Source organism: Toxorhynchites rutilus, chromosome 2 (genome assembly GCF_029784135.1).
Source record: "Toxorhynchites rutilus septentrionalis strain SRP chromosome 2, ASM2978413v1, whole genome shotgun sequence".
Lineage (NCBI taxonomy): Eukaryota > Metazoa > Arthropoda > Insecta > Diptera > Culicidae > Toxorhynchites > Toxorhynchites rutilus.
The window spans coordinates 230,716,455-230,728,496 of NC_073745.1; the positions used below are offsets into that span (position 1 = coordinate 230,716,455).

At 38.6% G+C, this 12,042-nt stretch overlaps 1 protein-coding gene across 1 annotated transcript; it reads right to left on the bottom strand.

The window, feature by feature from the left end:
- Nucleotides 1-8,856: 8,856 nt before the first annotated feature.
- LOC129771103 (cuticle protein 16.5-like) lies at nucleotides 8,857-9,478 on the bottom strand. The gene is made up of 2 exons (XM_055774435.1): nucleotides 9,423-9,478; nucleotides 8,857-9,356 (listed from the first exon to the last, which is right to left on the bottom strand). The coding sequence occupies exons 1-2, from the start codon at nucleotides 9,435-9,437 to the stop codon at nucleotides 8,997-8,999; spliced, it is 375 nt and encodes a 124-aa protein (XP_055630410.1). The 5' UTR covers nucleotides 9,438-9,478; the 3' UTR covers nucleotides 8,857-8,996.
- Nucleotides 9,479-12,042: the final 2,564 nt, after the last annotated feature.

A 12,042-nucleotide genomic window follows, 5' to 3' on the forward strand; every position in this document is an offset into this window, starting at 1 on the left:
CTATCATTGTGTTTCATTTTTGGAAATATTCAATTCCCAGTATTTCAAGAACTTGTTATGGATTCGTCGTTAAGTAGACATTTGGTCCGGCGTAGCCAATCTCACTTCTCGAAAACCACGTTACGATTATTACAAAGGAATATCAATCCTGAATAGTATACGTGAAATAATTTTATATGAGGAATTGATCATCCATCATCTTCAATACGTATTCTGTTTCTGATATCCCCTCCATAACCCGAAACTTAAGGCTGATTTAGACGATGCCAGTCAGCGCTCTAGTTGAAGTATCCAGTGTACAGTGAACAGACACTCTGTTCAAGTTACTTGTACCAGTATCGAACAAGTAATTGGCCTCTAACTTGAACAGGGTGTCTGTTCTCTATTCACTGGATACTTCAACTAGAGCGCTGACTGGCATCGTCTAAATCAGCCTTTAAGAGCCAGTTCGATCTGGCAACCATCATACAGTATGTAAAAAAAAGTTTATCCACTCCTGCTCATCAATTGCATATGTTCTGTTTTGACGTAGGACTACGTCTTTCATTTCTATACCGGGGTGTAAAATCAAAGTTTCGAAAACGAAAGCGTTACGCCGGAGACCGAGATTTTGAGTGTTAATAACTCCTAAACAACTGATCGAAATGGTATGATAAACACTTCATTCGAAAGATAAAATGTCTACGCGTTCTATACTTGTTACTTTCTGATCCAAAAACTTGTTTCAATAGTCTTAAAATTGCTTTCAAAACAGGCTATTGAAATCACCAATCGGTATATAAGCGAGCGGCGCTCGGAAATCCACTCAGTTCTAATTGAACAGCGATTGGAGCATGTTGTCGCTGTTGTGGTGAAGCTCTTCATTTATCATGAAAGCGCGGATGAACGGTGTCACCAAGAGCCTGTTTGTGCACCTTAGGCCAGAAGGGAATCCATCAGGAGGAGAGTGATGCTTCAAACGGTTCCCCGGGAAGATCTCGAAGCAGCCGCTACACACACACACATACACGCACGGAATTCTTTCCGTTTGGATCAAGAAAGATCCGGAAAATAATCTGCCAGTTCCTCTAGGAATTTAAAAATACATTCATGTGAAAGAGTTTATTTGAATGTTTTCTATCCATGTAACACTGTGACCAAATATGTTTCAATCAAGTGCTATTAACAGATGGTTATCGAGTTAGCATTAACCACTGGTGGGCTTCCAGTATCGAGGAAAATGTGGAAATATCTAATCGTTACTGAAAATAATCTGCCAGTTCCTCTGGGAATTTAAAATTACATTCATATGAAAGAGTTTATTTTAATGTTTTCTATCCATGTAACACTGTGATCAAATACATTAGGTTTTGTGATTTTTCAATCAATCGCAATCAACAGGATAGCTTCTGAAGATTATTCTTCCCCATCAGTAGGATATTTCCGTATTCAATATTGGATGCATAAAACCTTGTGCCTCCAACGTAACGCTCTCGTTTTCGAAGTTCTCCAAATATTCATTCATTCAGAATGAATTCAGATTCAACTTCATACAAATGATCTCTAAATCAACGATAGTCCTACGGCACCCTTGCGGTTATACCATAGATATAACCCACTTCCTGTTTTTCGTTTAAAAACTGGGATGATTATTCGGTTTTATGTATTTGTTTTATAATTTCCGTATAACTTATCATTTTTTTATGAAATGAAATGCTTGAAATTATCCTTACATGAAGGGTTTATAGCGAGAAAAACTGAAAACGAAAGCAAAATATGCAAAAAAGGGTTATAATATAATAATTGTTACGATGTGAGGGTAAACCGAGGAAGTAACGTAACAAACGAATAAACATGTATTTCTCGAATCAAATGTTAAAAGTACAATTGTATACTACGTTCACAGTCGGCTCTATGGATCATGACAATCACGATGACATTTCTCTTCAATCGCATCGGGTTTGTTGACAGCTGTCGGGTGACGGCTGTGAGCGTAACAGAACAGTGTCGCACTCCAAAACCTCCCCTTTTGGAAGAGCTGGTACGGCTCGTAGCGCACCGTGGTATGTCGCCGTCTTGATGAGTGGCGCAGGAGGGGTTCATTGCTCTCGCAAAAACGCCTGCTGGTTCTAAACGAAGAAGTTCTAAAAAAGTACGCATGAGTCGACCAAGTAAGATTTCGGCAGGTGATTTGCCACCAGGTGCACTCCGGAGGGTGAGAATCGATAGCAACACAGGAAGATATCGATTGCTTCGTCCAGGTCTTCCCCTCCAACCTGAATTTTCTTGACAGACTCGACACTATTACAGCGATGACTCGACACTATTACAGCGATGGTGATGCGTTTGGTCGGAATAATCTCCGGCCACTTGGAGAATGAATCCACCACTAGTAGAAGGTATGTGTCGTTGATGGGACCAGCAAAATCTGCGTGAACTCTCTGCCAAGGTTTTTCGGGAGTCAGCCACGACTCAAGTTTCGTTTTGGTGTCTGCTTTTGCGACCGATGCACACTCCTGACAAGCATGAACTAGCGCGGTGATTTGATCATCGATGTTTGGCCAATAAACAAAATTTCGTGCCAGTGAACGCATTCGATCGATGCTTGGGTGCCCTCTGTGCAGTTGCTGGAGTACCTTCTGCTGCAATTTCTTCGGGACTACGATCCGGTCACTGTACATCAGGACTTTGTGAGCGACGTACAGCGAATCTCGACGAGCGAAGAACTGCTGGAACTCCGGTGTTCCGGAGAGAGACCTACCTTCAGATGGCCAACCCTTTTGCACAAACTCCATGACCTTCTGCAGAGTCTGATCCTCACAGGTATCGTCCGCTATCGTTTTGTAAGAGATGGGAAGATATTCGATGGAGTGGCAGACGATGTTGCAGATGACACTTTCGACTTCCACCGACGCGATTATTTAGTCCTCGTCTGGCTTGATGTGTGAGTTGATTATAGAACGAGAAAGGATATCTGCATGATCCGTAGAAATATATTCGATGCGGAAGTCGTACAGAAACATAGTGAGGACCCATCTTTGAAGGCGGTTGACTGTGTACGGAGGAATCCCGCGCTTTGACCCAAAACTCGCTAGGAGTGGTTTGTGATCGGTCTGTAGAACAAACTGTCTCCCATAGATCATTCGGTGAAATTTTGTGACGGCGTATACCAGACACAGGGCTTCTTTCTCGATCTGGCTGTAGCGGGAATCAGCTGGCGTCAGACTTTGGGATGCGTGATAGATTGCCTTCTCTGATCCGTCAGGAAAAGGATGTGCAATGCGAGCACCAATACCCACATTCGATGCATCTGCTGATACAACTATTTGAAGTCGAGGATTATAGTGCGTCAGCATAAGCGGAGACTGGAGAATTTCCTTGAATCGGTCAAAAAAATGTTGGCAGACATTGGACCACTGGTAGCTGGTACCCTCTTTGAGCAATTCATCCAGCGGTTGACGTAGGGTACGCATTTCTCGGATGTACTTACCATAATAATTTATCGCACCAAAGTAGGATCGAAGTGTGGGAACGTCGTAAGGGGGTAGCATATTGACGATTGCCTTCACTTTTTCCGGGTCCGGGCAAACGCCTTCGGTGTACAACAGCTGGCCCAAGTACTTTACTTGATGTGTGAAGAATCTGCAGTTGTCGATTTTTATCGTGAATCCATACTCTTGTAGACGTTGCAAGACACGGTACAGGTTCTGCTTGTGCTCCTCGGCGGTGCGACAACCGACAAGAATATCGTCGAGGTACGGAGATGTACGATGAATACCACTAATAATAATAATAATAATGACATCCATAATTTGCCGGAAAGCATCGGGGGGAAAGTCTGTTGAAACGGTACAGCCCCTTGTGGGTGTTAATTAGTAACGAACTTCCTGCTTTCTTCATCGATCTCCATTTGCAGATAAGCATCTGACAAATCGATGTGACTAAACATCGTACAATCCGCCATTCGTTCGAATATGTCTTCCGGGAGTGGAAGTGGCTAGTTCGAAACTGGCCACTTAGGCTTGAACACCGGTTGAGCGTCTGACTTAAGGTTGAAATGCACTTGTGTTTTAGTGCAGATTCCCATGCGATTGGAGAACACATCGGGGAATTCGGCCTTTAATTCGAGTACCAGCAGGTCTGGTTATTGACTACCAACCAGCTTGCAGAATGACGAAAACGGTACATCCCTGAGCCCAAACTCTTCCGTTAGATCTGAGCCTAGAATATTGAGATGAAGGTCAGCACAGCAAACATAGCAATTACCTTCCTTGTGGGTTTCGCCATTGGTCTATTATGGTTAATAGCGGTATATTTTTCAGATTAACGTTTCTTGTTCATATCAAAAATAGATTCTGGTTTACTTATTATTATATTTTCTGGTTTTCTCAAATCTTCGTATCTATCTGTCAATGTCGTTCTTCTTTTCCCGTTACGTTGTTTTTTGTCCATGCACGCTCATCTGAAAATATACAGAACTTACACATAATATGACCAAATTATTAAAGAGAACAATGTGCGATACATTATATCCACACCTTCCTTTAAATAAGTTGTTCAATATTCACATAGTCTTGTATCCTTGAAGATTCTACCCTAACTCGCATTGAACAGGTTTCGGCGGGAACCCCGTCTACCCTTTCAATAAATTCGCCTCCAAAGACTTCTCTGTCCAGATCCTGATTTTCTTACGAGTTCCCAATTACTTCATTATCGTTTCCGGGAATAAATTTCAGATAAGCTGCGCTTCTACGAAATTGCTTTCCTGATGATGTAGAGCAGATAGTGACATCTTTCTTGACGACATCAAAAACTTCTGGGGAATAATCTGTATTCAGTTTGTGGTTCTTTTTCGTTCGCTTAACCAGGATCTGATCTCCAGCTTTAATTGGATTAGCTCGCTGTTTCTTGTCTGCAAACTGTTTATCTTTTTGTTTTTCGACTGAATCTCTATCCCGCACTTTTTCATATTCCGCCACAATTATTGGAACAATAGGGAGTTTTGTTAGCATTTTTCTGCCAAACATCAATTCCACGCGTGCTCTTCCAGTCGTTGAATGACAGCATGATACCGACATCATCAGATATTTTCGAAGCTCCACTTGCCAATGTTTTCCCAACTCCCAACGTAATTCCATCAATATTGAACGGTTTTGCCGTTCGATCTCGCCGTTCCATCCGGAATGGTTCTTTCCAAATCCCATACTCCGTGCAAAACCCTTCAAACTCATTCGAGTTAAACTGATAGCTCTTTAATGGTAGATGTTGTTGTCCATTTCAATGACTTCAAGATACCTGCCAACTTGTGTCCAACTGTGAACGTTCGAACAAAAGGAGTATTCTTACGCCGAAAAAAGGCGATAGCATAGGAATACTCGGACGCCTAAATGGCTAATGTGTAATAGATAAAAATGTGTATCGATAAGTTAGGAATACTCTTACACCTGAAAATGGCTAATGCGTAATATACAACATGAGAAAAAATGTACACGATAAATTCGGCTCTGTTACAGCTGAATTGCTAAATGAACCTAATAAAAATAAATAGATAGGATAAAAAAAGGTGCTTTTTTCGTTTTTTTGTTTTTTTTAACATATTTCAATATCTCATTCTATGAATTTCCTGGAAATAGAGAAATAAAGATAAAATTTGGAAACGTCATCTAAATGACAGGTTAATGTTTATAATCGAATTTGGGAGTCCATCATTTATACGAAAGTAATAATTTAATAATATAAAAGTGAAACTTTACCACTTTTTCGTAACGTTGAAAAATAAAGTAAGCAACGCCACTTTTTCTCGTTGTTGCTCTGCCCACGCAATATACAATTGTGATCATTTCAATAGCGCTCATCAGAATTAAATATAAAAATTCCTTCTAATAATATATAACTGTACAGTAGGGTGCAAATGAATGTATGGAGAAAAAAAACGATCCTAAAATTTCAAAAAGTTATCCTATACAAAACGTTTATCACCTCGAAAAAACACCCTATGCCAAATACGAGGGTCACTATTTATATTTCGGGAATAGGAACAAAAACAAATAGTTAAGCTGCGAATATATTTTTATTGTTTTTCAAAGTACTCGCCACGATGATCGATACACTTTTGCATGCGCTTAAACCAATTTTCATAGCATTTATTCCAATCGACACGAGTTTTTTTTTTTGAGCGATTGTGAAATTATGTGGGATCCAACGTGAACATAATTTTCGCACAACTAAGAGTTCATGTAAAATCGCATATATGCTGGTGGAACTAATGCTTAGGGATGCCTCAATCTCACAATAGGTTACATGACGATCTTGCTTAATCATTTCGTGCACAGCATCGATGTTTTCTGGCACTACAGTCGATTTTGGACGACTTTCACGAAACTCGTCGGACAGCGAACTACGACCACGATTGAATTCACTATACCAGCGATACACAGTGGTTTTTGATGGAGCTTCATCGCCAAAAGTCTAATTAAGTTAATTGACGCTCTCTTGTTGTGATAATCCACGTCGAAAGTCGTAAAAAATTATCGCACGAAAATGTTCACGATTCAGTTCCATTTTTAATCCACGTCGAAAGTCGTAAAAAATCTTCGCACGAAAATGTTCACGATTCAGTTCCATTTTTTTGCCGAGACCAAACTTTCAACTAAATATAAAATAAACAAATAGCGTCCGTATGACAAAATGTTCTGAGTACGTATATCGTCAAAAATGTCAAACTTTACGATGGAACCGTCAGATGGACTCACATGACATCAGTGTTGCCAATTCCCGAAATATAAATAGTGACCTTCGTATCAGCTCAATCGGACTTAAGGGAGTGTGGCGCAAAGCGGTCAAAGTTTGAGTTTTTGAAAATAGAAAAATCACCCAAGGCTCCCCCCTTGGGAAGGAAATCGGGGTTTTCGAAAAAAAAAGTTTTATGCCAAATGTCTTAAAATTGCATGAAACGTCGAGATCTAGTGTCATCTCGAAAAAAAAATTTTGTTAAAAATTCACACTCTGGGACTGGGTTTTTTTTGAGTACGAGACGAAACGTATGGTTTCAAGTGCCAATAAAAATAATTATCTTAATTCTCCATTCGGAACTTGTTGCGAAATATTGATTTGCACGATAATCTACCCTATGCAAAATATTAGCTCATTCGAACTTTATTTATTAGTGTAGCAGACGTTAAAATTTGAGTTTTTTAAAACCGAAAAATCACCGGATATCGGGGTTTTAAAAAAAAAGTTTGATGCCAAATGTCTTAAATTGCAGAACACATCGAGATTCACAGTTATCTCAAAAAAAATATTTTTTTGTTCAAAATCGACTTTTCAGACGGAAAAACGACGCGCCAAAAAAAAATTTGTTTTGACAATTTTTTTTTCGATACAACAGTAAATCTCGACGAGTAATGCAATTTTAAGACATTTTGCACAAACAATTTTTTTTGAAAACCCCGATGTTCGGTGATCTTTCGTTTTTCAAAATAACTCAAATTTTTACGTCTGTGACACTAATAAATGAAGTTCGAATGAGCTATTATTTTGCAAAAGGTATATTATCGGGCAAATCAGCATGTCGTAGCAAGCTCTGAATGAAAAATCGAGATAACTATTTTTATTTGTACTCAAAACCATACGTTTCGTTTCATATTCCGAAAAGTCCCAGAGTGTCGATTATTGACAAGACGTTTCATGCAATTTTAAAACATTTGGCATAATTTTTTTTTTCGAAAACCTCGACTCCCTTGGGTGATTTTTCGATTTTCAAAAAACTCAAACTTTGGCCACTTTGCGCCACTCTCCCTTAAGTCCGATTGAGCTAATATTTGGCATAAGGCGTTTTTCGAAGTGGTGAACATTTTTTATGGGGTAACTTTTTGAAATTAAAGATGACCGTTTTAATTGGCACCCTACTGTACAGCCATTCTATGCCAAACCGGTATAGTGGTTTTTAGATTTTTTAGACTCGTATTTTTTATATTTTTATTAGAGTGCCCGTTTCCATTTTAGGATGGTCCGAAAAATCAACTTTTTCCCTCTTTTTTTTCCCCAAAAATGACTTTAAAAAAATTCATAACTTTTGTACTACTGGATCGATTTAGATGATTAATATATCAAATTAAAGCCAATCTGCTCTGTTTTGGAAAAATATTACATTTGTAGAAAAATTTGGAATTTGATTTTGTAATTATTGATTTTATTTGTTTTTTTGTTGTTTTCATGGCTTTGCACTAGATGGCGCTATTTTTAAAAAATATTTTTCCTCGAAACCTGATGTTTTTTTTATATAACATATCCGAAAATCAGAGGTAAGCTAGTTTTGATTTTTGAGTTATGATTTTTCAATTTAAACATCCAATTTTTCCTCTTTTTTTCCGCCACAAAAAATCATAGCTTTTGAATAACTGGAACGATTCAGATGATTGACATATCAAATTAGCTAGTAGAGTATCAAGTTTTTTTTAAAAGGAATATTGAACAGATTTCTTTTTTTTTAAGGATTTAAATAACAGAAAATGTTACAATGATGAAATTTTTGTGGGTTCATAGGTGTACATGAAAATGACGTTTTCGAAATTTTTTATTTGATGCCAAATGTCTTAACATTGAAACGTCGAAATCTTTTGTCACCTCGATTTTTTTTTCTCAAAAATCGACCTTCTGGGACTGTTAGCCTAATTTTTTTTTGTGAAAACCCGACTTTTCCGACGGAGATACGACCGAGTGCCAAAAAGTCAGTCTTTGAAAAAAATGGTTTTGAGATGAAATTAATAACTTTAGTGTATTCTTTTAAATACGATGCGGATTCATGATTTATGGAGATTTGGTCGTTATTGGCACGATGTATGTTTGTGATATGTATTATTAAAACGCAAATTATAATGATGATTTGTACTGCAGGTAATGTATTTACTTTTTTATATTCTCTCGCTTCGTAACACAGATAAAAACGATACCTATTCAAATCCGCTTGTAACGGTTCAGATCAACTGATTTTCGACAGATTAGGTAGCCTAACAGCCTTACAACACATATCTGGCCGCCAATGGAGAGGAATAAGCGAGTGGAGCCGCATATTGAGCAGCTAGTGGGGCTGCCAGTGGCGCGGCCAGAGCTGGAGCAGCGGCATAAGCCAGAGGAGCAGCAGCAGCATAAGCAAGAGGGGCAGCGGCTGCGGCGGTATAAGCGGCGTAGGCCGGATTGATGACCTGCGAGTTATGGGAGGTGACGACAGCGGAGTCTCCTACGTTAGCATAACCGGCAGTATAGGCCACAGCAGGGCTGGCCAGCAGTGGAGCTGAATAGGCTACTGGAGCCACGGCGGCACCGAGCAGACCGGGTTTGGCGTTGGCACAGGCGATGGCCAGGGTGACGATGAAGAACTAGGTAAGAAAGAAAATTCGTTAGAATAGACACATAGAATCCCTTAATTGTTTTGCGAAACATACAAGTTTGGTGAACATTGTGGATTGTTTTTGCTGTGGTTTGGATTGCACGATTGAAGAACTGTTAACTGATTTCGACCAAACGACGGCTAATCGTTTTTATACCAAAATGAGGTGTATTGGATTTTCCCATTCTTTTTGGATGAATGTAATCTGTTTACGCGGAGGTACGTGATTGTTGTAAATTATTGTTCGATTGTACAGCAGAGCGTTCAGATACACGCGCCGAGCGTTAAATTCGGAGGCCGTTTTACGATATCGAAAGTAATTGATTTTTTCGTTGCGCATATTTGTGTTTTACTCTGAATATTTCAAATAAATAAGGAGCTAGCAATCAGCATGGAAGAATCCGAAGTAAAAAATGTTTGTTTGCAAGAACACTTTGCATGAACAAATACCCCAAATTGAAAACAAACTGGACAGATTTTTTTGTCATTTTAAGTTTATAGGCAAATCGAAAATCTCCCTAATTGAAATATTGAAAAGATATTCTTGACTAAATATTCAGCCTTAACTACCAGATACTAGTACTAGAATGTAGCCCATTTTCAATATATTTTTTGGAATGTTAGAAATTGAATCCTTCAAGTCTCTAGTTTTTCTCTAGGAATCCCACAGAATAGAAGCACAAGAAACGTAAATTCATTCTTCCGTAAGCTTCCAGTATTAACTCCGTTAAGACAACCGAGGTATCTAGATTCCGCAAAAAATAAAAATAACATTTGACAGTTCTCGACGTTTCATGCCATTTTAATACATTTGGCATCAAAAAAATATTCGAAAACCCCGATTTCCTTTCCTCCACCCTGGTTTTTTTTTATTTTCAAAACACTCCAACTTCGACCGCTTTGCGGTACTCTCCCTTAAGTTCGATTGAAGTGATATTTTGCATAGGGTGTTTTTTCGAGGTGGTGGACATTTTTATATGGTAAGTTTTTGAAACTCGAGATGACCATTTTCAATGACACCCTAATGGGTGTCTTGTTAGACCTTGTAAGGGCTATTCACACATTTTTTGAGATTAAAAAAATACATTTTTAGAAAAAAATTAATTTCAATTTTTAAAATAATTTTTTATCAGTGTAATTTTTCTTTAATACACTAATGGTGTTTTTTATGAAAATTGGATCAATTTCTTACATTTTATCCTCCGACCAGAATTTTGTAGATACAGTCAACCCTCATATAACGCGGTACTCTCTGAGCGCGGTTTCCATATAACGCGGAGACGAAATTGCGACTGCCCCCCTATAACGCGGCCCTCTTAGAGCGCGGTTTCCGTTTAACAACGTACCATCAAACAACTTTGTTCGATAGATGCTGGCGAATTCGAACGAAGCAAGGGAGAAGCAATGTAACCACACCAATACAATTCAATGTGATTGTTTACTTTCACTATTACATACAAATTGTACGGCCACATTTCCGCATCCAATATCAACACGGGGGTCTCCGTAGCCACATTGGTTGCGCGTTCGCTTAGTAAGCGATCGATCGTAAGCTCAAAACTCAGGGCCCTCATTGACCATCTTTGTGTTACTACAGAATAACTACGTCCACGCAACAATCAATCAGCGATGGAGATCGATCGACGGTCGAAATAAGATCAATTCATCCATACAACTGCTCTGCTCTGCAAGACAACACCGGGCTGCTGTTCTATAAATAACTCAACAATGATCAATCAACTGTCTCCGCTGTCCGGTCTATCTGGATAATGGAAGAACAGAAAAGAAAACTCTTACACCTAAATGGTTACTGTGTAAATGTGTACCATATGCGATGGTATAGAAGGGAATACTCTAACGCCGAAAAATGGCAACTGTTTAATGTGCTAATTATAGATATGATAAACATGTGTCATGTACACGATTGAAATTCGGCTCTGTTACAGCTAAAATGCTAATGAGCCTAAAATAAACAAAAACGGATAAAAAAATATCAACACTACCCTTTTCTTTAGTATTTATTGGTCTCCATATAACGCGGTACGAATGATGTAATTTCTACTAGTTCTGAGTTTCTTATAACGCGGTTTCCATACAACGCGCTACGAATTCTCCTGGTTTGTATGGTTAAATCCGAGTTTCTTATAGCGCGGTTTCCATATAACGCGGAACGCACTCACCTCACTATAGGAGGGTTGACTGTATTATAGTTTCTGAGTTATAAAATTTTGTAAAAACGATTCGTAACTTTCGTTTTCATGCGTTTGTACGTACAAATATTGTAAGAAGTGATGATACTCATACATATTCATACGCATTTCCACACATAGACGCACTCCACACCCACAAACTCATAAATACGAAAGTTACGAATCGTTCATTCTGAGAGTCGCGTATGATTTTATACTTCTGGTACGATTTGCGATTAAATGCTCCTCTAATTTACTCCAAACTTTGAAAAATCGGCTAGAAAAAACGGTTGAACGTATCAGTATGAAACGTTCACAGATGTTTAGGAAATACACTAGGCTAAAAATTTGCCTACAAACATTAGAACTAACTGCGATACTTGCAGAACTACAGGGGATTTTGTAAAACACTATAAAATCCTGTTTTTGGCACTTTTTTGAAATCGATGCAAAAAATTTAAATATTTTTTTTCCGTCAATGTAACA